General features: G+C 35.2%; 1 protein-coding gene across 3 annotated transcripts in view; it reads left to right on the forward strand.

Moving 5' to 3' along the window:
- LOC123554359 (cytosolic phospholipase A2-like) overlaps window positions 1–26,853 on the forward strand; it is a 67,128-nt gene that overhangs the window by 38,727 nt on the left and 1,548 nt on the right. For all 3 annotated transcript variants that reach the window (XM_045344439.2, XM_045344440.2, XM_045344441.2), the window contains 14 exons: window positions 371–517; window positions 3,335–3,450; window positions 7,645–7,682; window positions 9,952–10,087; window positions 13,481–13,617; window positions 19,529–19,751; window positions 19,998–20,112; window positions 21,825–21,962; window positions 22,269–22,361; window positions 22,752–22,929; window positions 23,755–23,889; window positions 24,844–25,019; window positions 25,632–25,810; window positions 26,441–26,627. In XM_045344439.2, the coding sequence (XP_045200374.1) occupies window positions 371–517; window positions 3,335–3,450; window positions 7,645–7,682; window positions 9,952–10,087; window positions 13,481–13,617; window positions 19,529–19,751; window positions 19,998–20,112; window positions 21,825–21,962; window positions 22,269–22,361; window positions 22,752–22,929; window positions 23,755–23,889; window positions 24,844–25,019; window positions 25,632–25,810; window positions 26,441–26,627 (1,998 nt within the window). The remainder of the gene's footprint in view (window positions 1–370; window positions 518–3,334; window positions 3,451–7,644; window positions 7,683–9,951; window positions 10,088–13,480; window positions 13,618–19,528; window positions 19,752–19,997; window positions 20,113–21,824; window positions 21,963–22,268; window positions 22,362–22,751; window positions 22,930–23,754; window positions 23,890–24,843; window positions 25,020–25,631; window positions 25,811–26,440; window positions 26,628–26,853) is intronic.

The raw sequence follows: 26,853 nt of genomic DNA on the forward strand, positions 1-26,853 counted from the left end.
TCAGGTGTTTGTAGCTTAAGTTAAGGGGGTCCCTGATTTCGTAGTCCGGTGTCTTGTCACTTGACCACTATGCCACCTCGTTCACTTTATCTTAATATGATGCAGTTAATACAATTACGGCCACATTCTTAAAAATCGCCACATTTTTTTTTCTTATGGTTGAGTTGAAATTGTGCTGCAAGAAATACATGCATGCTTATTCTTTAAATTTCACGCTATGTAAAGATATTAGATTAAAAACAACTTAAATTTTCAGAAGTTGAAAACTTAACAAGGTCTTGTCAGAGGTTGAACCGAAAGTTATGACGTTCTTTGCTCATATTTACAAAAATAACGAGGGTGTATATTTTAATTTTCAATGTATTTACAGTGGACACTCCGGATCCTTACATCAAAATGTGTATACGGACAGCCCCGGAAGGGAGAAAACAAACAACAGTGAAAGATAACGAGGTTAATCCGGAATGGAACGAATCATTTACATTCCTCCTGGATGAGGCAGTCGAAAATATTATGGGTACGTCATCTTTGATATTCAATGCCTAACCTTTAGCCTGCTGGCGACAAGTGATTCTGCCTTTGCGGTCAGTTCAGACCAAGATCGGTCTGCACGGATGATCGTGGTCTGCACTGTTTGCTATATGCAATCAGTAAAGTTTCAGTGAACACCCCTTTGAATAATAAGTGGTACTGACCAAATTGAATGATGGACTAGTTCATTTCAGAAATTTAGCAGTGTAAAGGTTAATATGGAATTTGCAGGGTTTTTTTTCTGTCCGTTTTCATACTATAAGATTACTCGTGAGAGAGTCAGTGACGCAGTGGTTGGATTGTAATGCTAGCGATCCGGGTAAGACTTCCATTCGCTACTGATGTCACGACTAGCGTTTTCAGGGCTATGTTATTAGCTGGTACTGTTCCCAGCAGTACGACATAGACTGAATGCTGAGGAAGTTAATAGATACAACTTCGTGGGCTCAACTGGAAAGAAGTTGTACATCTGTTCCAGTTGGTGACTTTCGTCCACTACCTACGATACTTTACTCAGAATTGTCAATTATCCTACAGGATTATAGTACTCCAACGCCAACACGACAGCACGACAGATAAAGGGCAAAAACACGACATGTTCACACCCGGCAACACGAAAAGTCGACAAATAAAATATGTCGTGTCGGTGCCCTCTAAATGTCGTCTTCTCGTGTAAAATGTTTCGAGTTTTCGTGTTGTGGTGTTTTCGCCTCGCCGACACGTTAACGCGACATGGCAGAAATCAGCCACCATACAGTAAAGTTGTATCTATAAATGTGGATACCTTGAATTTGGAAGCAAGAAGCTATTCAGGTATCTGAAAAAAGTATAGTTTCTTATTAATTGTACTTCTTTTAATAGTTACCCTGCTAAATTTCTATGATGAACTTGTCCATCTTTCGATTTTGACACGGTACGGTACCATTAACTGCTAAAAGGGGTGCTTACCAACAAAAAGATACTGACCGAATGGCGAACAGTGTAGATCATGATCAGACTGCACGGATGTGCAGACTGATCATGATCTACACTGGTCGCAAAGACAGAATCAATCGTGTCCAGCATGATAAGGATTAAGGACATGCGAACTTATCATGGTACACGTGTTGCTTAAACTGGCAGTTTTGTTTTCTTTAGATGACAAAATATTACTGTGGGTAGCAAACACGTTATTTTAATGTTTATTTTAATACGGCGTGATTGTTATAAATGTTCAGTTAGTGAATGTTGTCTATGCTGTATAATTTTCTCCCATCACGAATTTTAAATGATCGTGTGATTTTGCTTTTGGGCACAGACAACTCAGACTTCCTTTTATTTGATTTCCTTAAGGCGTGAGAAAAATGTTTGTACGTCTGAATTTGATTACATTAGTTTAAAAAACTGCAAGTCGTCTCAGTTTTCTTTCAGCCTTTCAAAGTTTAAATACATAGATGATCTAGTCTACTTCAGATTGATTAAAGCTACGGTATAGCGAAAATATATAGTTGTTACGTGTATAAATGCATACAAAAGATATACTTTTTAATGTAGTGATAGTAGGTTTATAGGCCACTTCCAACAGCCTTACTGTTGGGTTAACCCTTTGGCTAGAATTTTGATAGAATGTCCGTCTACGGATCACGAGTTCCGGGGTTCGAGCCCCAGTAGGGAACTTGGTATTTTCTCTCCCAGGGTTTACTTTAAATATATAAAAATATACTATAATGAAGTGATAAGAAATGTCAAATATTGAAACAAACCTATGAAGCGACAAGTCTCCCAAGGACACATGCACTGAGAAAAAATGCCTCTTTTAAAAAGGCAGAGATAGTACTTTTAATTTACTGTTAAAAAAACTGACTATATACATTGATTTTTAGACGATCGTTACGTACAAATACAATTCCCGATGAGAAAATTGTGTGCGCAAGAAACCAGGTAAACAATGGAGTTAATGATAATAAAAATGATATTGCATCAATTTATGCATAAACGTAAGTTTTATTATAATTCCAAGAATAACGCAAGTGAAAAATGGGACAGCTATCCCCCACTGTATCTACTTACCTCCAGTCTGCACGTTCGCCTTGTCACACTGCCTCTCTTAATGACAACTTAATGTTTGAAACAGAAATAATTCATCCAGTCGTAAACAGCCTGCAATGATATGGAAATTGTTATATAGTTTTGGGTTAAGACAGGAATGGACGACTTTGTTAAAGTTAATTTAAACCCCACGAAAATATGTCTGTTTCCTATGTTTGAGTTTTCTTAAACAGTTTTGTTCGAAGTAACTTATTCACTTACCTACACGATATACATTTTTGAGGGCATAATTATCTTCTACCATTGTCATGGCGAACATCCGCTGTTGATTTCAGTTTACAGAACTAACTCGGAGGTCACAGCTGACCAGAGACCATACAATCTTACCTTTTTTGATCGTTGTGTAGCTTCCCTCAGAAGTAGACAAATAGGGTCCATGGGGTGGCGTGGACTTGTTTTGCAGAAAACACATTTTTGGTACAGTTGTCTATATCTCTTCTCTACAGTTATGTTATGGATATACAGTACAAAACCTGTTGTTTGTTCATGTTGTGTGTTATATATAAGCAGATGTAAATTTCCACCATGATTTAGAAGCACAGGTCGGTATTATGACACAACCTAGTAAGCATTCAAGTTCATTTAACAAAATCACCATTCATAACTGGTGTGTCAAAACCCGAAGCTTCCTCCACGAATTTCTCTCTTTTTTACGCAAAAACATAACGATTAAATGTTATACATGGAAATAAAAAGAGAATACATTTATTTGCAGAAATACGCCTAATGGAGGCTAACTACACGTATGATGAAGTCGTTGGTACGGTTAAGTTTGACATCGCGGAACTGAGACGTAACCATGTTGAGAAAAGGACATTTGTCTTCAATGAGGTAAACTTGTTTAGCATTTAATTCTTCATACACTTCCTAATACGCTCGCATTAAAAGCGGTATGTAGGATGCGCAGGCTGATCTTGGTCTGCACTGGTCGCAATGGCCTATTAACCTGCCGCCAGCAGGCTAAAGGTTAAAGGGAAAGGCAATGTTGTTCTTACGTTAGTTTCTTCAGCTGGGATTTTTTAAATCATGTAAAGAAGTGAAAGAATTTTCAAAATCGGAGTAAATATGAGAGAGTTATGAGCATTTAAATATTTGGCCAAATTTGCGGCCATTTTGTTTCCATTGCAACAAAAAAAACAAAATGGCGGATTTATTAAATTTTTATATACACATATATATATGCATTAGAATTGCATTTCTTTATTTCTGTAAAATAATTTATCTATCTTTTCCAGCTATAATGAAAGAAATGATCATGTTTTACACCTTACACTCAAGAAATATATGGAATTAATCTATTTAAAAGGTTATTTGCTAAATAAAGAATTCAGCAGTGTGTAAACGACGTCATAAACACACTGAAATGGCTTCTCAGTAGTGGTCCAATTTTAAAAATTCTTTCAGCGTTATGAAAGTCTTGAGGATGGATTTCATATATAGAATTAACTTATTGTCAGGCTTTTCTAACCCTTTAAATCACAACAGAACAAAACATATTGTATCACTTGTTTATTAGCAAACTATAACTTGACATTACAAGTGCATGTGACAACATTTTACACACATTCTATATATATATTTGTAAATGCAAATTCACTTAACAGCAAGTCAGCCGGAATTGACTTAATGTCATAACTTTAAATCTCTTTAATTATGAAAAGGACGTATATGTCAAGGTCTAACACGTGTTGTCACACCATTTGATATTAACTGGATGAAATTTGATTGTAAACACTTATAGTGAATGAGTTTCCGGCCAATAGTAAAAACTATTTGCACGGGGTCATTGAAATAGTCTGGCTATTGGCAAGCAAGGCATTCAATAGATGTTTTATTATTTGAAATCTGAAGTAATTCTCCCGGACTTCTTTTCAAGTTTTTACTTAAGTCGATCATGACTTGTCATATGACACAAACTATATGGACTGGCTATTCTTTTCACTTTTTACTTTAGTCTAGCAACCATGTGTTAGAAAAAAAACCCGGTCGTATAGCACAAGCTATGGACTGAGTACTCTTTTCAAGATTTTACTTTAGTCTAGCATACATGCATTAAAAAAGACTGGTTATATAGCACAATCTGTGTACCAAGTATTCTTTTCAAGATTTTACTTTAGTCTAGCATCCATGCATTAAAAAAGACTGGTTATATAGCACAATCTAGGGACCAAGTATTCTTTTCAAGGTTTTACTTTAGTCTAGCAACCATGTGTTACAGAAAGACTGGTCAAACACAAACTATGGACTGGCTATTCATTTCAAGTTTTTACTTTAGTCTAGCAACCATGTGTTAGAAAAAAAAAAACTAGCCATACAACACAGACTATGGACTGGCTGTTCTTTTCAAGTTTTTTCTTTAGTCTAGCAATCTTGTGTTAGAAAAAAGACTGGTCATACAACACAGACTATAGACTGGCTATTCTTTTCAAGTTTTTACTTTAGTCTATCAACCATGTGTTAGAAAAAAAACTAGCCATACAACACAGACTATGGACTGACTATTCTTTTCAAGTTTTTACTTTAGTCTAGCAATCATTTGTTAGAAAAATGACTGGTCATACAACACAGACTTTGGACTGGCTATTTTTTTCAAGTTTTTACTTTAGTCTAGCAATCAATTGTTAGAAAAAAAGACTGGTCATAGAACACAGACTATGGACTGGCTATTATTTTCAATTTTTTTACTATTGATGAAAAAAGACGGGTTATATATCACAGTCTATGTACCAAGTATTCATTTCAAGTTTTTACTTTAGTCTTGCAACCATGCATTAGAAAAAAGACTGGTCATACAACATAGACTATGGATTTGGCTGTTCTTTTTTTCTTCAAGTTTTTACTTTAGTCTAGCAACCATGTGTTAGAAAAAAGACTGGTCATACAACACAGACTATGGAATGGCTGTTCTTTTCAACTTTTTTCTTAAGTCTAGCAAGCATGTATTAGAAAAAAAACTTGTCATACAACACATACTATGAACTGGCTATTCTTTTCAAGTTTTTACTTTAGTCTTGCAACTATACGTTAGAAAAATGTCAATCTATGGACCAAGTATTCTTTTCAAGTTTTTACTTTAGTCTAGCAATCCTGTGTTAGAAAAAGCACTAGTCATACAACACAGACTATGGACTGGCTGTTCTTTTCAAGTTTTTACTTTAGTCTAGCAATCATTTGTTAGAAAAAAAGACTAGTCATACAACATAGACTATGGACTGGTTATTCTTTTCAAGTTTATTTTTACTTTAGTCTAGCAACCATGTGTTAGAAAAAAGACTGGTCATACATCACAGACTTTGGACTGCTATTCTTTTTAAGATTTTACTTCATGCTAGCAATCGTTTGTTAGAAAAATGACTGGTCATACAACACAGACTATGGACTGGCTATTCTTTTCAAGTTTTTACTTTAGTCTAGCAATCTTGTGTTAGAAAAAAGACTGGTCATACAACAGAGACTATGGACTGGCTATGTTTTCAAAATTTACTTTAGTCTAGCAATCATTTGTTAGAAAAAAGACTTGACATACAACACAGACTATGGACTGGCTATTCTTTTCATTTTTTTTTTACTTTAGTCTGGCAACCATGTGTTAGAAAAAGGCTGGTCAAACAAAACAGACTATGGACTGGCTATTCATTTCAAGTTTTTACTTTAGTCTAGCAACCATGCGTTAGAAAATTGACTGGTCATACAACACAGACTATGGACTGACTATTCTTTTCAAGTTTTTACTTTAGTATAACAATCAAGTGTTAGAAGAAAGAATCTTCATATAACACAGACTATGGACTAGCAACCATGCATTAAAAAAGACTAAAACGTTATATAGCACACTCTATGTACCAAGTATTCTTTTCAAGTCTTTACTTTAGTCTTGCAACCATGCGTTAGAAAAATGACTGGTCATACAACACAGACTATGGCCTGGCTGTTCTTTTCAAGTTTTTACTTTAATCTTGCAACTATGCGTTAGAAAATGTCAATCTATAGACCAAGTGTTCTTTTCAAATTTTTACATAAGTCTAGCAGCCACGTGTTCCAAAAAGACTGGTCAAACACAAACTGTGGACTGGCTATTCTTTTCAAGTTTTTACTTTAGTCTAGCAATCCTGTGTTAGAAAAATGACCGGTCATACAACACAGACTTTGGGCTGGCTATTTTATTCAAGTTTTTACTTTAGTCCAGCAATCCTGTGTTAGAAAAATGACCGGTCATACAACACAGACTTTGGGCTGGCTATTCTTTTCAAGTTTTTACTTTAGTCTAGCAATCCTGTGTTAGAAAAATGACCGGTCATACAACACAGACTTTGGGCTGGCTATTTTATTCAAGTTTTTACTTTAGTCTAACAATCATGCGTTAGAAAATTGACTGGTCATACAACACAGACTTTGGGCTGGCTATTTTATTCAAGTTTTTACTTTAGACTAGCAATCATGTGTTGGAAAAAAAGATTGGTCATACAACACAGACTATGGACTGGCTATTTTTTTCAAGTTTTTTTTTTACTATAGTCTAGCAATTATGCATTAAAAGAGACCGGTTATATAGCACAATCTATGTGCCAAGTATTCTTTTCAAGTTTTTACTTTAGTATAGCAAATCATGTGTTAGAAGAAAGAATCTTCATACAACACAGACTATGGACTAGCCATTCTTTTCAAGTTTAAATCTATGTACAAGTATTCTTTTCAAGTGTTTTCTTTAGTCTTGCAACTATTTGTTAGAAGAAAAAAAATGACTGGTAATACAGCACAAACTATGACAGACTGTTTTTATCAGTGGTTATATGATATCTTACACTAATTGTACTAACAATTTGCAAATCTCACAAGCAGAGAGACAGTACATAGCTTCAGAGGACCTTGCAGATACAATTTTAAATTTTATATAATTAATGGCCTGTACGTAAATGCTTTATCATGCATATTACATCTTGATTTCTTTAGATTCTGGTGTCGTCATCATTAAGAGGCAGTTTCTCTTTCAACTTAATTAATATACATGCTACATTTCTGTTTTAGGTTTCGGAAATCGACATTGAAATGAAGCTAAGTTTAGAGTAAGTAACTTCTATTTCCTTTCTTGCATCTACAAAAAACGAACGAAAGTAGGTTAGATTTCCGTTCAGTAACTTGGCAGTCGGTATTCGTACAGGACGGACCCTAGACAGTGTAAAAGAGTTGTGTATGATCTGCAATTTGGAGTTTAAAGGTCACTCGACATGCCGTAGTAGGATTTCCGTTCATTAACTTGGCAGTTGGTTTTCTTAAAGAACGGGCGAAAGACAGTGTTAAGAGTTGTGCATGATCTGCAATTTTGAGACTAGTTTTTAGTTAAGTGTTACGACTCGTCTACAATTTTAAGATTAACGGCCACCTAACAGTGTTAAGAGTCGCGTCTTACCGGCAGTTTGGAGATTCGTGGTCACTCGGCTATTGTAAGACTTGCGTTCAGTAACTGACAGTCGGTATTCTGAAAGAACAAGACATTGTGAAGAATTGCGTTTACTCAGCATTTTTTAGATTAACGGTCTGTAGATGTTTATAGCTGCTTCTGATCGGTTATTTTAAGATCAATGATCAGTTGGCGTTTCTATGAGTAGAATATAAAAGGCAATTTTGAAATTAACGGTCACCTAGTTTTTCGTGAAGAGTTGCAACCTATCCGCAAGTCACTTCACAGTGTAAAAAGTTATGTCTAATCGGTAATTCAAGAGTAACGGCCACTTGACAGTGTCCAGAGTTGCGTCTAATTGGCAATTTTGAGAATAACGGTTATTAGTTGTTTTTTTTTTTGTTAAGAGTCGCATCTAATCAGTATTTAGACGTAGGGCCTTTCAACACTTTCCTTAACCATCTTTTAGTTTAAAGGTCACTCAGCAATATAAAAATATCTTATACCAGTTGTGTAGCTTGAAATAAGACGCATTTGCCCAAAGAGACATAACTGTTAATTAGAAACTGAGCTCGAACCAGTCAGTCAGCTTTAATTGTCAGCTTCGTGCATTGTAAGTCATGTTCTGTACGTATTTGGTTGATCAAGGCAATTTGGAACATTTAGCACGTTTTGCTCGTGTTTCGTTTGTATCTCATTTTGATATTTTTCATACAAATGTTATCTCTTAATATATTCCTTATGATATTAAAATTCGTGTGAATATTAGTTACTATTATACGAAAATATAAGAGATTTATACTCGTATGTAGCATTTCTTAGTTTGATTTTCATATTGTTTGTGTATTAATTGCTCAACATGCTTGTGTTTTAGGAGGTTTGTTATTGTTGTATGAAGTGCACAGTTATATGTATATTTTAATCTTTTTTACAAAACCGATAACGTTTTGCATTTAGAAATATTATTCTGTTGAAAATAGCACAACTTTAGCATGGCTTAAAACTGCTTGTTGTTAATTGAAAATAATATCTATGAAGTGAAATATGAAATTGTTATGTGCATGAGCAGGTTAAATAATTTAACATATACAGTGTATTGTGTTACAGCTTGGCGCTTTAAAAACGCATGTTCTAAAATCTCAAATTCTTGCTAAATCACTAAATGAAGACAAATGATTTGAAAGTAGGAGTTATCTAACTATTAAGGTCTGACTTTTGAGCGATTATATTACAAGAACTATTAAGATGTGTATAGTGAAGAACTCATTTTAAACAAAATGTAAATACAGTTTCAAAATCACACACCCACAAGTTCTGAAGACTTACTTAGAAATATCATCAGAATCTCGAGAGACCTTTTCTTTGAGATACGAGATGGTGATGGGGGAATTTCTCTACATGAGAAAATGACATTAAGCGCGAATATCTTTAAACTATACCTTAAATCAAGTAAAGGCGTTCATTTTTTTTATTTAATGGCATATTTGAATAGCTTGAAATTTCAAATAAAAAATATCGATGGTTTAGATATTCTCAGCTGAAACACAAGTAGGAAATGGCGCATCTATAACCGCAGTGAATTCTGGGAATTGGACCTGAAGTACAAAATATACTTTGTTGGGTTAACTGATTAGAATATTGACCAGTTAAGGTTATTCTTAACAATAATGTATTTGAAAGACCACGGCTGACTAACCGTAAATTTCTACATAAATATCTTGAAAATCACCTTGCTTACTTTGATACAACTGTTGGCATGTATGCAATTTAAGACTTTTCTTACTGGCAGTAGTTATTGAAATATCATAACTTTATCAGCATTCATAAATGTTTCTACATAAATGGCAACTTTGTTCTGTGTCTTTTAATATATGTAACTCAGTGTAAGTTTTTGTACCTGCGGTATAGATACATGTTAACATTTGTCCTTTCAGCAAAGATCCCACCCTACGTTACAGTTTGTGTTTGTGTGACCAAGAGAAGGAGTACCTGCTGAAAAGAAAACAGAGGGTTATGGAAGGCATGCAGCGTCTCCTTGGAGATGAAAAGGCGCCGAAAAATGTCGATGATGTAATTCTTAGCTTTCTTCTTTCTTATTTTCAGTGATTTTTTATCAATTTTTATTTCAAAATATCGTTTATGCAGTTTAAGACTTTATATGCGACTATATAATTGTTATATCCATCACCCGATTCCCTGGAATGGGAACCCTCTGGTCGGGTAGTTATGTTCGCTGAATTTGAACCACTCCCACCACTACGCACTGAGTTCGATTCCCTCTGTTCTTGTTGTCATGCTTGTGGAAGTTCGGAGTCCTATATCGTGATCGTCTGTGCTTTCAATAATACACAGAGGGTACCTCAGATCTTTCTCCACTGTCATAACTGGAAATTCTTTTTGACTTACATTGTGCCGGAGCGGCATCAAAGCTCAAAGAAACGTACAAACCGACACACAACCCCCATCGCCATACTCAGTTGGCTGCGAATTTTTAGATTCGTCACGTCATATTTTGAGACTCGTACGTTAACGGATGTTGTCCGTGAGTAGCGTGTGTTGTAACACGACGTGAGAACGTTAGCTATTCCAAGAACCAACCTTTGCCATTTCATAAACCTACAAGTTAATAAATATAAATGTACATGACATTGAATCAGCTGAAGCAAATATGAAACAAAGAGAAAACAAAGCTTTAATTATAAATTGAGGTTTAGTAACTTTCATTTCGGTGTCAGTTACATAGTTGTTTAATGTAAGCGTGGATTTCTTCGAACTCGATACGCTTTAAACACGCCCATGCATTTCACACACAAATGGAAAGTTGCAAACCGCGATCTGTCTCCTAAATGTCAAACTTGCAGGGAAAATATTCCAGTTTTCATTTTCTGAGAAACGTAGGTTCCTTATACGACTACGACGCTTTGAATAATAACAATTTAAAAGAAGATTCTTGGAATCAATTTAACAATGACTATATTTAATCTTGAACTCAGACGAGACGGTTTAATACCTTTGACAATGTAATGTATCACGATTGAAATTTTAATTGAAGACAACTTTGATTTTACAGACATACTAGTGTAATAAAAATTTTACATTAAAAAGAAATGTATGTACACGTTAAGATAAGAAAAAGTGTTTTTTCTAACCGAGTAGCTTAAGGTACAGACTTCGAATCACTCCCCAATCTGTTTGTGATCGAATTCAGGTGGGTTTGTGATCTGAGGAAGCTATGCCGCTTACTTGCAACATATTGGCGGTTCTACTCTGAAATCGTGCATGGAAGGGCATATAGGTTATTCCTCCACCTGGAAATTCATCTCATTAGTTTACCATAAGCAAACCAACCAACCAGAAAAACAAAGTTTAACGGTCAGGTGAAAAACAAAGCTGAAAGTTAAAATAACGTAAATGAGTCGTATGCAGATTTAAGATTTTCGTAGAGACACACTAGTTTGCGTTGACTGTGGACAAAAATATAACAACTTCATACCTTAAGCCCGCTTGATGGTGGAAATTAAACCGATCAGACTTCGAACTGGCTAGTATCCTTACATCAACGCAACTAGAATCTATGTTTAAAGATTCAAACATTACATAATAAATCAACATAATAGGTTTTGCTTTCTTTTCAAAGGAAATAAATTATTACTCTGCTGTCATGTCGTTATCAGGTTTGCTCATAACCGTTTTCATTTATCATGTATGCCGTACATATGTCGGTCCTAACTGTAAATTCAAAGATATAACAAATATGAATTTTAAACAAACAGACATGAAACCGTTGATGCCAAGACACGTGCATAAAATATTACTGTTCGGTAGTGACAGTACAAGATTATTCCAGATTTTAACATGGCTCGATTTGATTGCCAGTTAAGCAAACAAGAAGGCTACGCTATGTATATACTGCGATAAGCAAAATTTGACGCGCGGACCGGTAAGAAAACATTATGACGTAAATTATGACGTTAATTTTGCTGAATGATGTCCGTTTCATTACAAATTTGACAGATGAAGGCCATGTTGTGTATTGTACTGCGATAAACAATGGTTGACGCGCGGACTGGTAAGAGATCATTATGACGTCAATTATGACGTTAACTGCTGTATGATGTCCGTTTCGTTAGATAAATGAAGTCAAGCATACGTTTTAGCCAAATAATTCAATGAGCATATAAGAATGAAAACAATCAGTGCCTTCTTGTGGTTCACTGTGACAGTACGAATACTATTTTAGAGCATATTGCAATCTGCTGAGCAGGTAGAGCACAAAACTGTCAATCCAGAGACCGCCAGTTCGAACCCCGGGCGCAGCGTATGATGACAGATGAATGGTCTTAAGTAATTTGTTTTCCACCTGTGATTTATTTTGGATAATTCGTGAGATTCTTACGGAAAACTCTAGACGTTTCGTAACTGAAAAAAAAAATGTCAGAAAATGCCAATAAGCGAAGTACTAATATATTCTACGTATGCATTTAAGGCTCGGAGCTGAGACAAATACGAACTGTGGTAGGTGTTAGTTGGTTTCCTGGAATTGAAATAATTCTGTTCCTGGAGTCAGTTTCTAAGAAAAAATAAAAACATGGGGAAATAAACAGAAAAAAATATCCAGTTTTCCTGAAATTATTAATTTCGTTGTACATTCTAATACATCCCAGACAAATGAAATTATTACTTTATGCTGTTATTGTTACATTGGAGTTTAATGACAAATATTCAACTATTATGCAAACAATTGATGACGATGGAAACCACAAAGTGATGTTGTTTATTACTTACTTCTACCACTCTAATCGCAATCAAAAATTAGCGGAATATTTTTGGGTAAAATGAATTTGAAAAATTGCTTTGTTAATGCGAAGAATGGTATAAACTTACTGACGTGTAATATTTTTCTTATATACCTACGAATTTTCGGTTTGAAACACAGCCGTTATTTCACTAATGAATACAAACCCTGTATTCAACCTTCGGCGGATACGGGAAATATTCCATGGTCGTACTATTTATTTCAGTTGGGACGCCCCATGCGTCATGAAGTTCGACGTTTCAAACGGATTTTCAGCCTTATTTGTGTAAAATTACAGTCCGTTTTGGCTGATATTAAAGTAGAAATAGGTATAGGATCATCAAAGTAGTACCTAGATATGTTATCATGCATTCGGCTGTGGTGGATTTTGCCAGACCGGATTACACTGGTCAAGCCTGGCAAAATTGACTGGAGCCGAATACTTCGTTGCAGATCAAGGTAATGTTATAATAACCCTATTCTATATTACATTTCACTGTACATGTGACTCAGCATTGTCAGTGTTATACGTAGGTTTTTTTGCTTTTTATGTAATGCAGGTTCCATGAAGACAATATATTTATGTTGAATATTTGAACTCTTGTCAGTGAGTTTGTAGCTTTAAGTCTAAATTTCTTGCTGACGTATTATTTTCTTTTTTTTTGTAGGCACCAACGATAGCTGTAATAGGGTCTGGTGGTGGGTTTCGAGCTATGGTCGGTCTCAGCGGGGTGGTAAAAGCTCTGCACGATTCCGGTATCCTACAATGTACAACCTATCTTTGCGGCCTGTCTGGATCATCTTGGTAATTGTAGTTTATAATTTCCAATTCTTTTAAAGGTTTGAATGTAATCGTATTCAAAGGTGTCTTTTGCACCAGTTTAGTTAGAACGCAAGAGCGTAATATTAGATTTTAGTTCTTCCTTTAACCCTAATCTTCTGAGAGCGAGTTGTCTTCATAGTAATTTCGACCTGGCAAGGTTCGAATCTACTACTGCCGGCCATATAGGCACACTCGTCTCGTGAATGGTGTAAATAAAATTTACTTTTTATACGATTATGTCAGTGCAAGAAGTTGGTAAGTGCTTGGTTATATCAGTGAAGCTATTGCTTTTTTGTCCTGATATGACGATGTAAGCCTAGACTGGACGACGATTATAGAACATTTTATATTATGTTTAACCTTAAACCTGCTAAATATCTAAAAGGGAGATACTGCATCAACTAGCTGCAACATGAAAAATAAAGCTTTTTTTCAGCCGAATTTTCAATTACGCATTATCAAATATATGGCTTCATAATTACCGGACCATGTTTCACTAAGGATTCAAACACGTTCAGTTTGGTTATATGGGCACTTTAACAAGTAGGTAACTTTGTTCAAAGTAAACTTTCTCAACAAGTTGCTTGTCAGTTTGACAAAATTTTGTGCAGTTAGTACGCATCTATGCATGTGATATGAGAACAAGTGATTTAGCAAGTAATACTATATAGGCCATTAGATCAAGTATATTATTTCCTGCGAAAACTTCACAAACAAATGAGCCGCACCATCAGAAAACCAACATTGTGGCTTTGCGACCAGCATGGATCAAGACCAGCTTGCGCATCCACGCAGTCTGGTCGGGATCCATGCTGTTCGCTTTCAAAGCCTGTTGCAATTAGAGAAACCGTTAGCGAACAGGATGGATCCTGACCAGACTGCGCGGATGCGCAGGCTGGTCTGGATCCATGCTGGTCGCAAAGCCACTGTGTTGGTTTTCTCATGGCGCAGCTCAAATAACAACTACTCGGACACATCCTAAATCTCCCAGGAGCAGACCTGTCATGCAGCTAACGCAGTATACTATGTTTAATTTGCATTACACATGTTGTATAATATTGTAACTACGCAGCAGTGTGTTTTCTGTTTGTTTTGCCATTTTGTTTTCAAATTTTCATTATTTATGTCTTTGCGTATTTCTCGAATTAAATCTTTCTTAATAAAACCCAGACGCTGTGAATTCTGAAATTGGAAATTTTGCTATTTATATTATTATTTTTATACTCTATTGTCACTTGTGCTTGTCCGTCTGACATTTTTTTCGTAATTTAATATAAATCTAAGTACTTTGTAATCTAATTCATTTATTTCTTTTTTTTTTTTACATTTTCTGTTTGTCAATGTCTGGCGTTTATTATGTATCAGGTGTGATATTAAGTCTGGTGTATATATTAAAGACAGTAAATAGTATTTAGGAACTGTACTGTAAAACATATACGTCGTCAGTTTTGATTTAAACGATGACTTTTCATCAAAAAGAGGAAATTTGCTTCTTGCCTTGTAAGAATGATTGTTAAACAAATTGTACAATTAATCAAACAAATTGCACAACTTGTTTTATTGACTCTCGACTTCTCATACCTGGCCTCAATTTCACGAAAAAAACCTAAGTAATTACTTAGTTAAGTCTGTAATTATAAAATCATGCTACTGCTTACGTTATTGTTGTTTAAAGTTAATTTGTTTTCTGTAAAAAAACACATGCAAATATGATATTTCTATTTAAGCACGATATGACAAACTTAAGTATTTGCTTAAGTAAATTTCTTATTTCTATACTTTGTTTTATGCAAAATTCAGAACTGTTGTGTTTTGATCTATATAAAATAGTCATATGCGGTTCTGATATTGATGAAAACGTCAAATGTGAAGATGCATAAAGGGCAAAACAAGCATTTGAAAAAACAGACTTAGCTAAGCAATTACTTAAGTTGTTCATGAAAACGGATCCAGGTGTCCACTGCCGCGAGTGTAGAAGACGGAGAGAAGCCAGGTTTCTTTAACTGTTGAGCTCCAATCAAGCTAGAGGACCGATTTTTCACACCTCGGGCATGGCTCGACCAGGGTTCGAACCTATGACCTCCTCCATTTGAAGCCTGCTGTATGTTGTGTCGGTTAAGAGTGAAGTAAGCACACATTTAACTTTCTAACGTGCTTAATTCTAGTCTGTCCCTTGCCCATATCTGAATTTGTCTTGTGCTACAGTTGGTTGCAGCAGATCTCCATGTCTCCTTGCGCCGTCTTCTTCGGCCATTTTGTTGGTATGATATGTCAACATGTGAATGGCACCCTCGTTCGTAGTGATCATTATGATCTGTCCTGCGCGATCGTCTGAATTTGATTGTAGTGCGAAGGGTTGTATTTGTCTTTTTACGGAGGTAACACTGTAGACAGTCTTGAACCATATGATGGACACATTTAGGAATTAAGCTTCTGGGTGATTGTGGTTATTTTCCTTCCAGAACTCTGGTTTGTACTGTAGGAATCCAAGTTCATTTTCTTGCTTAAAATCTAAAGCTTTCTTTGTTGGTCCATATATTCTTGAGAGCTGCTAACGTGACTTTCGAGATCCTTGAAATACATACTGGTAAATTTCGGTCTTGCTGTTGCATATAGTTACTGGCCGTTCTGTTCTGTTGTGGTGTAAATTTTCATAAAGTTAAGCTTGCTGGTGTTTATATTACTCACATTTTCTTCCCACGACGCTAAGCTAATAGGCATTCGTACAATCGAGACTCTTTGGTGTATCTGAAATGTGTATGGTAGTCCTCTGGTGATGTCTTTGGTTGTTTCGAACGTCAGTCAATAAGAAGAGAGAGAGAGAGAGAGGGAGAGAGAGAGAGAGAGAAAAAGCAAACAATCTTGTTTCATTCCTGTCATGATAAAGAAGTTTCTGTTAAATCCATTGCAACTTTGCCAGTGTTTTATGTATGTCTTTTGTCCCTTTCACGTTCCAGTTCGCCTCTTTACAAAGGGTTTATACATTGCCGCCTGAAGTTGCAGTTTTGACTTTTGACATGTAGCAGTTTCTTTCTAAATGTTCTTTTTTCTGTAATCGTTTCTTGTCTTGATATCATACTCTCCCTTATATCTTCGATTGAATCCTACAGTTGTCGCCTGCTTCAGGTAAATTGTTTCAAAGAATTAGACGTATTAACCGAGTACACATAAACCTGTAGCCTGCTAAATTTCTAGAATGGACTGGTCCATCATCCTATTTTGGCAACACCATTTAATATTAACGCAATATTATTCCAAGGGGAATTCACTGAAAATTTACTGACTGAATAGCGGACAGTACAGACCGTGCAGGCTGATCTTGGTTTGCTCTTGTCGCAAAGGCAGAATCACTTGCCGCCAGCAGGCTAAATGTTAAATTTGTTCAAACTAGAAAAAATCGTTTTATTGCTGGCTCTGTGCACATTGCTACAGATGAAAAGCTGGCAGATCAGTTTTGGTGTAATATGTCTTAAAAAACAATCCAAAAAAATATTGGCTTTGGAAGCGAATGAGGTGTCAAGGCTATAACTACGGGAGAAAAAAAAACCCAACCCTATAACGACTGGATGATTTTACTTGTGAAAAGCTCTTAATATCTGTTATTACGTCCAGATCTTTTAACTTAGTATAATATTGTTATGTTTATGACAGACAAAACACGCACTATTATATTACATTTTCACTTAGAAAAGTTCTTGGAGATTAATTTAGTAGTCAGATTCTCATTAAATTCGCAAAAACGTATTGCACTATTCTATATTACTCGTAAGTGACATTTCCTCTACAAAACTAAAAAATCTAGAGAACAAAGGGAATATCTCGGTTAGCTAATTTTCTCCACCTGTAGATGTAATACCAACGTCGAATCTCTCTTAACTTGTGTTTTATGTGACCGCATTTAAGGACATTTCGGTACAATGTAACATGTGGAATAGTTGGATGACGAGTAAAGTATCGGTTTGATGACGATAAATGTCACGGTTTTTTACGTTTTTAACGGTGTGTATAAACTCCTTGATGTCTTGACTTTCCTCGGCACCAAAATAATTTGTGCCATTAAATTTGTTTTTTTTCCCTTTATTTCTGATAATTTGTACCTTTTTACTTTGTCAAAGGTTGCAAAGTTAAACTTCATTTATGCAGAAATGGCATTCTGTGACGTTTGTTCGTCAACATTCAAATAACTTACTTCAGTAATTCTATTGAAATAAAGTCGCTGGCTTTCATTTAATTACTTTTTACTGCTTTGAAATATTATTTGACGACATTCTGTCTTTTAAGTTATATGAGCATATTAAAATGAAGTGTCACGATTGTATAACGTTTATGTAATAGAGTGATGTCGATATCAGATTTTGTGTGACAATTGCCTCTAATTTGTCTAGGTTCTACCCTCATCTAGTAAAAAATTCTTGTAAAGAAGAAAACTATATACTCGATCTTCGTACGCCATTTCATTACATAAATATCTGGTGAGCAATTCTGAATACTTTCATTTTGTTTTAAAAATATCTACAAAACTACAAATTGTAAAATGTAACTACCTGGTTATTCCAATGCGACTATGGCAAACTAGTAATAAGTAGTTCTCCATGTTTACTAGAAACAGTCTGCCAAAGACAATTGATTATTTTATCATTTTTGACAAAAACTTTTTCAATAACTATGGTACCTTATATAACGACATTTGTTTTACGTCCATGTGTGAGTGTGTATGACAATCGTATCGTGATTGATTCAGATGACTAAAGAAAAACTTTGTAACATTTTAAAGAAAATAACGTTAAATCGGACCCGTTAAAGCACAATCCTCTGTTAAACTGAGACAATATGACAAAAGCCATTTCTGAGGAATAAAATGTGCTTTTAAAGAAAATCGACTTTTCTTTTTATTTGTTGTAGTGTAAGTCGCAATGATTTCAAGGTATCTAAACAAGTCATATTTCCTTTAAAATGTGCAATAAAAGAAAGCTGTCTTCATCTAATATCCTTATTTGTATCTAAACAACAGGTTATAGATTTGTTCTATTTGTATCTAAACAACAGGTTATAGATTTGTTCTATTTGTATCTAAACAACAGGTTATAGATTTGTTTTAAAAATCAGGATGACAGTTACAGCGAAAATGTTTGTGAAGTTTAGATCTTTTTTGTGTTTGTTGTGTTTAACGTCGCATCGACACAATTATAGGTCATATGGCGACTTTCCAGCTTTGATGGTGGAGAAAGACCCCAGGTGCCCGTCCGTGCATTATGTCCTTACGAGCGGGCACCTGGGTAGAACAACCGACCTTCCGTAAACCAGCTGGATGACTTCCTCACATGAAGAATTCAACACCCCGAGTGCGGCTTGAACCCACATCGGTGAGGGACAAGTGATTTGAAGTCAGCGACCGTAACCACTCGGCCATGGAGGTCCCGAAGTTTAGCTCTAGATGATAACCGTCTTTATATTCCTTTCAAACAAAGTTTACAAACTACTAAACGGATAAACCCGTCTTCATTTGTCGCAACCGTTACAAAACGTACACTACTTACCGAGACATTTATCGTAATGAAACTGATATCTCGTATTACCTGGTACAGTCCCTGACATAACGTGATATAAAAGACATCCATATTCGATTTCAACTGAACAAACTACAGGCTGTACTTTCCTTCCTGAAAACAACGAAAGTGGTCTATAAGTTGTGCTTTCCTTTGTTTCCCTTTAATTGTTTTCCTGGAATTTGACCTCAATATCGGCTATGACAAGCGAGCGTACACCTTTATCAGCCACTTCTTTATCAACTGTTGATGTGGTGAATCTGTTTTTATGGAGAACCATATGGGGATTTCAAAGTATTTGAAACCGTTTGAAAGTAATATTTCAGTCTATTATGGTATTGTTGTAGGTATATTTCTACGTTATATTCTCACTCAAACTGGCCTCAGATGGCGCCAGGAGCAATGCAGGATGAGTTGAAAAACAACATAGATTCGAGCCTACTGTGGTTGTTGTCACCTCAAGGGGTATACAGATATATGGACAGAATCATGAAGAAAAGACAAATGGGGCAGCCTGTCAGCTTCACTGACTTCTTCGGTCACATGGTCGGCGAAACCTTATTGAAAGGGGTACGCATTAAAAGTTTGTTTGACGAAACGTTACTGAAAGGGTTTCTGTATTGTTGTTTTGATATTGAATTTAACATATTTTGTCACAAAATCTTGTCTATATTATGACGGTCAGATTACCTGGTAATGATGAGTAAATTAATTTTATGCATCATTGTGAAATTCAGTTTCTTAGATGTAATATTGTTTTGTTTCTGAAGTCTAACAATACCTTTATTGCAATGATATCTTGTTGTCTATTTATAGAGGCTGGATTCCAAATTGTCCGATCAACAGGCTAAACTAGCTGATGGAGGAATACCAATGCCTTTACTAACGTGTGTACATGTCAAGAAAGACCGCTCTGCCAGGAGCTTTCAGGGTATGAATCACATAATGTCTGTATGTAATGCTAGTGAGGCTGTCATACATTATCTTATGAAAAAAAAATATTTATTGTGTATTTAAGTCTCGTTCATTAAACATGTTACAATTTTCAAAATGCTCTTACGCAGTCACCGAGAAGATTATTATCTGTGTAATAAAAAGACCTGATCGTCCCTAATCCCCTAATAAAAAGGTGTTCATAAGCAAAACTTGCAAAAAGCTATTAATTGGTAATAAACAACTATCGAAAAGCGCTTTAATATGGCTGTTTCAGAGGCTCTGAAAACAATTTACTCAAATGTTGCATTATATAAATTCTTTATAACATATTTATGGTTAAAACTTAAACTAAGGGGTATAAGTATAATTAAACGAATCTTTAAAATACGAGACAGTGGTTTAGAAAGAAATATATATAGTTGCAACGTGCATCATGTCTTATATTTTTTTTATTTATTAACATATGATACGTCAGCATCTTTCTCTGTAACATTTATTTTGCTGAAAGCTTGTAATTCCCCAAAACTATGGTTCGCCTTAATATAACTGAAATTATTCCCGCACTGTTATTATCACTTAATACTATATTGTAACAATCATATTTTCTGTATCATCGGCAGCTAAACTTCGGGCGAGTTCGTGCGTTTCCGCGCGCGTCCGGAAATACCACGGACACGGCAAATAAAGAAATAATACAAAAATCACCAACTTTTAAACGTCTAGGGAAGCAAGAAGACATTAAAATAATTTCAAAATAAAAACATATATAAAAAGTTTATTGTCTGTAGAATACTTCAATAGGATAATAAATATTCTCAAAATATGAATAAAGTGGCTACAGGGAAAAGAATAAGATACGTATCACAGGTTTTTGCTTATTTTATTCAGTAACTATATGCCGTAAACAGAGACTGATAGTGATGTTTTTTAATCGCCAAGGGAAGCATTAATTCTTCATTTTAGATAAATAATTTTTATATCTTTGTAAAGAGAAAAGAATGACGAACACTTCAATAGGATAATAAATATTGTGTGTTCATTCTAATTAAAACAATATTTGTTCAAACTTTTTTTCCTTCTTTGTTTCTATTGGAAAATATCAACCAGATGAAAATCGATATCGCACTACCAGGTGATTTCAAGGGGGATAATTTTACCGATAAGACGACAAATTTTACCTAATTGTTGATCATGTTTGTTTTATATCTTCTTTTGCATTTTGTTTTTGGTTTTGGGATAACTTCTGGTGTGAGACAGCAGACACTTGTTAAATAGCTTGCTGGTCAGTAGTTAAAGTTATCTCCTGCGGTCCAAAGCAAGCCACTCAATAAATGTTTCATAACATGATATCACAAGTAAATATTCATATCTTATCTTCATGTAGCAATATTTTTGTACTGTAGACCGGTCAATAGTACAAACTATCCACTGACTAAGAATATAAGGAATCGTGTAATAATACGTAATAAATCATGACAGTACCTTTGCCCAGGAGTTAACATTATATCACATATTTTGTCTTGTGGTATGATACAGTACATATTAATAAATCGTATTGCAGACAGGCGTAGCATCACATGGCGGAAAATGGATTATGGTCTTTTTTACAACATGGTGGAAACATTATATCACGTATTTTTGCATGTTTAGTCTAGACGTAAACTCAGTAGGAGCCTAAAAATATGCGTATTTGTTTACATATTATAGAATGGGTAGAATTTTCACCGTACGAGATTGGTCTTGCAAAATATGGAACGTTCATGCCAACTAAATTATTTGGAGGCAAATTCTTCATGGGAAAGCTTTGTAAAGAATATGAGGAGCCACCTTTGCATTTCCTCCAAGGTATGAGTTATTTAAGTTTTCTCATCATATACAGTTTTCATTCACTTGTAGCTTTAATTTCAGCTAAAATAAATGCCAAATATACATTTATAGCCCGAAAAAAATCACCACTATGTAAAGGTATGCGTTTGGTTCGTTTCTTTGGTTGTATATATATTTCAAAATATAAATGTTTTCGCCGATTTGTGTTGTAATTTCGTTTCTTTAAAATAAATGCCTTTTTGCAAAACCTTTTTAAAGGCTTGTACTTGTTATTCTAGTGTTTGACAAATACTGGCGCTGTATGTCATAACTGTATTATTGCAGGTATATGGGGAAGTGCGTTTTGTATTCTGTTTAAGAGATTGCTTGAAGACAACAGAAAACTAGATCCGGTGGAAATGATAAGACAGGAAATGGGTAAGATCTACCGTAAAATAATAAATGAATTTCAAATGTGACACAAGCCCTGTAATTTTACACCTTTTAAAATGTTACTCATGGTGCTATGTGCTTCCGAGAAATCTACCCTTACCTTTTATCTTAAGTATAGAATATTTCTGAAATAAATTTGTATTGGCATGTAGAATTCAATTGTTTTCATATATTGTCGTAGTATTTTTAGAAACAGATCGAATTCGCGAGCCCTAGTTTCCGAGTCAGACTATGTTATCGCTACTTTAACTTTATTCTCATCAAACTATAGTAAGTTCTGGTTTTATACATGAAAATCTATCAGCATTTTAGTTCGATGTTTTTTCTCCAGATTATTCAACAGTTTCATTGTCATTTGAACGAATATTTTTTCAGAGAAGCAACTGGAGGAAAATGAGCAAGATGAAAGTAGTGACAGTAGTGATGAGGGAGAGTTTGATGACGCGGAAGAAATAGTTCCAAATAACAACAGGTCTAGCATGGTCAGATTGCCCAAAGCAGAAAGTCTTCCTGGTCGCGGCACACCACAGTCACACTCCTCTCCGAATATAAGGTAAATATTAAAAAATAACAGCAAAAAGATTATGACAACCTTCCCCAACACGAAAAGCCTTTGTTGTACGGGAATTAATTCGTCCAAATTCTCTACAAGGTTTAATCTAGTTTCAGTGATTCTTCGATCGCTCGAGTCAATCATAGAGTCTTCCTTATGGTAAACATTGTTTACATTCATTTTTCGCCTTTAATGTATGGAGTCTTAGGCTGTTCAAGACAGACAGCCTTTCAAACAATCTGTGCACACCTCAGTCACATTCAGGCATTAATTCTTGATCATAAAAAGAGTCAGCACGTTCAAGCTAAACAGACTTCTTAATCATGACTCTGTCCTATCACGCTCGACGCTGGCTCTGAGGTCAATAGTTCGTAATATCATGTTGATATTAATAGAGTCAGCATAACTAGATTGCCATATATGACCTAACCGCGAAGTGCATAATCGTTCAAAACAATATTAATGTATGACAAGACTGCCCATAGGGGAGGTGAGGGCGAGGGGGAGGGTCTTCCTAACAAGCTTAAGTTTATTGCATTGTCTCATATATTGACATTTAACTGTGACAGGTATAGAAACTTTACCAGCACCCGTCAGTTTCAATTTGTCACTTTTTGGGGCAAGATACGTATGTTTTAAGGTATCGGAACCAAAATTTGTGTATGTTTCTTTCTTTTATTTATACATTTTGCCCATATTTAGCGATGTTTTACAATCGAAGGGAAATAACTAATTAGACTAAACATACGTTGTTAGCATTAAAATTACATGAGATTAAGTACTATTATTTTGACATGCAATATATTTCATTACTTGTCCTTATAGTGAAAAAGGTCTGGCATCTAACGGAAAATCTCAAACTTTACCAAACAACTTCAGAGCTCCAAAACGCATGGTGTCCACTCGCCGAACAAAGCAGAAGGGATACTGGTCAGACTTCCTTAAAGGAGTTTTTGAAAAGTAAGTAAACACTTTATAAACGTCATCAGATCTTTCTTGGGGAGATTTTTTTTTTCTGTACGGAATCGAAAAATAGAGTTTAAGCACTACTTGTAATGATAAGTATCCCATATAATTCAGATAATACAGAAATCTTTCATGACTGTTCTTTTAACTTTTATGATACTCAGTTCCGTTATATGCGATAGCCATGTTTTATATCCATGTACGATGTCGTTAAGCTACAGGGAAAGAGCCTCTTGTCAGAACGCCTGTATTATCTGAAGTTAGATATCATACGTGTAATCTTTAAGTTACACTGCAATTTTATTACATCCTGGATTGATAAAGAGCTGCACAGCGTGCAGATAAGAGTAAAGTTGGACCATTTTCTTTTCTTTAAAAGGTGTTAGGAGTTACGTCTTGCCTAATTCAGTTACCTAATTGTCTTAACAGGCTAAGATATCAGTAATAGTTCGTTGTACATAAATAATTATTTAATTGTTTTCTAAATTACATTAAAGTGAATGCAAAAACATTGCTTTCTTCTCGTGGAAAACATTTGAATAGCCCTTCAAAACAGTTAGTGGTAAACACTCCCTGTGGCCCCCTTTTGAACGGCTCGGACGACTTTCTTTTGTCAATATGATCTTTATGAGAATCATTCTGATATTATCATTAAAAATATAGCAATACCTCGAAAACGGATTATGTTGATTTTCTCATGGCGCGGCTCATATTATCATTAAAATATAGCAATACCTAAAGTTGATTTGGCAATATAAAGCCCTTCTTTTATAACTGCAGTTTCATACACTTATCTTCTATACTTTATATCTTTTTCTTCAGTGAATTTTCTTCCGTACGTTTTCGGAAGTTCTTTTAAGTCTTGGGACATTATGAAATTTGGATTTTTCAATTTCTAGACTTTTATTGTTGCATTAGGAAGAAAACTTTGGTCATTTTTACTTACAGTAAAAAGTTCGAGCTTCTAAGCACCCGGGCAGGGCGGGCAGGAGTAATTCACAACTTCATGAGGGGATTGTCGCTACAACAGAGTTACCCTCTCTCTCCCTTTACACCTGCGAAGAAAGCGGCACCGGATACTGATGAAGTTGATGGGGGATCTAACACGTCCAGCAGAGTCAGTGGTATGTCAAAACCCAGTTTGTTTTGTATATATAGCTTAATGAGTATGATGTTATGATATAACGCTTGTCTTTACTGCTTTTAAGAAGTTACATCATTGCAAAACATTTGAGCCATATGTTCAAGACAATAGTAATTGAGCGCAAAGACAACTGGTTGTCTTTAAATGCGTAAACATTCCATAGAAATAAGTCACCTGAAACAGTTTACAAATACTTGCAAAACATTCGGCCCAATTTAGCTAATTGAATGTCTGCCATACAATGATAAAACAATTCTGATGTTTGATTCATCTAACGTGTTGTCGATGGTTTGTCAATAATATTTTGGATAGGTGTCAGCAAAAAACGAAGTTCATAATTCGTCATTAACCCTTACCCGCCTATATTTATAAAATGGGCTGGTCCATCATTCAATTTAGGCAATACCATTTATTATTCGAAGGGGTGTTCACTGAAAATTTACCGACGGAATAGCGAACAGAGCAGACCATCTACAGGCTGATCTTGCTCTGCTCTGGTCGGAAAGGCAGTATCACATGCCCCCAGCAGGCTGGAGGTTAAACAAACAAAATAACCGTTATGCTATATCGTTAAGTCCTGTTTTATTTTCAGATGATTTCGATGGAATATTCGAAATGCATCCTACCAATGTAAAACATCTGTACATGGTTGATGCTGGGCTGACATTTAACTCGCCATATCCAGTGGTTTTACGCCCGCAGCGAGAGGTTGACATTATTCTGTCGTTCGACTTCAGTGCCAGACCAAGCGATACCACTCCACCTTTTAAGGTAATTAGGAGCACAATCAACTATATGTAACAAGTTTATAGCGAACCTGAGCTCTTTCTTTAAGAAAATTAATCTCATGTCCTTCCTCGAGACGGATAGTTTTCTTGTATTTGATAAAGCCTTTGGAAACACGTGTATGCATTTGGAGCTTCATCGTAGTTAAAAAATATTATAATGTTTGTTCGGAAGTTGAAAGCAGGTTGTATGTTTTGTAGAAATGAAACCCTGAATTTTCATAGTAAAAGGCTAAGAAATCTAAGAAATTGATACGCAAGTCATCGAAAGTACTAATTTAAATTAAATAATTATTAAATAACTTTGATCGAGGTATGTTTTATGAAACGGTCAAAGGGAGATCATCAATGAGAGAACATGATAAACTGACTCCGTCTCAACTCACAAGATAAAATAAATTGTTAATTTCTCTCAGTTATTTCCACCGTTTCTCAGTACAATACTATTCAGTACCGGGCGTCAAACGTTTTATGACTCTGGTCTATTTAGTTTGTTTTCTTTATTTCCCTTAGATTTGTTCGTAGTCTTTCACTGAATCACTTCCGTTTATGCAACATTTTTCATCTTCGAACATTTCCCGTTTTTATCTTCGGACATTTCCCGTTTTTGTTTCAGGAGCTATTGCTTGCTGCAAACTGGGCCAAGAAGCATAAAGTTTCCTTTCCACCTATTGATACATCGGTGTTCGATAGAGAAGGATTGAAGGAGATGTACATCTTTAAGCACCCCACAGATCCACACTGCCCAGTTGTCCTTCACTTCTGTCTCGTCAACATTGAATTCAGAAAATTTGTTAAACCGGGTAAGTATTTTAAACATGATGAGACTTGACTTTTAGCTGAAATGCTTCTTCCCCCAAATAGATGCTATTGTAACCTTTAGAATACTTTGTTATATAAGTTTTAATTTATTTGTTAATTCAATTAAATCTTAATGAACATTGTTTTACAATAGGTAACATGTTTAACCTGTGAGTTTTACTAAAACAACGAAACTTTTATTTTTAATTCCCTTTAAAACATGCTTAG

Source organism: Mercenaria mercenaria, chromosome 7 (genome assembly GCF_021730395.1).
Source record: "Mercenaria mercenaria strain notata chromosome 7, MADL_Memer_1, whole genome shotgun sequence".
NCBI lineage: Eukaryota > Metazoa > Mollusca > Bivalvia > Venerida > Veneridae > Mercenaria > Mercenaria mercenaria.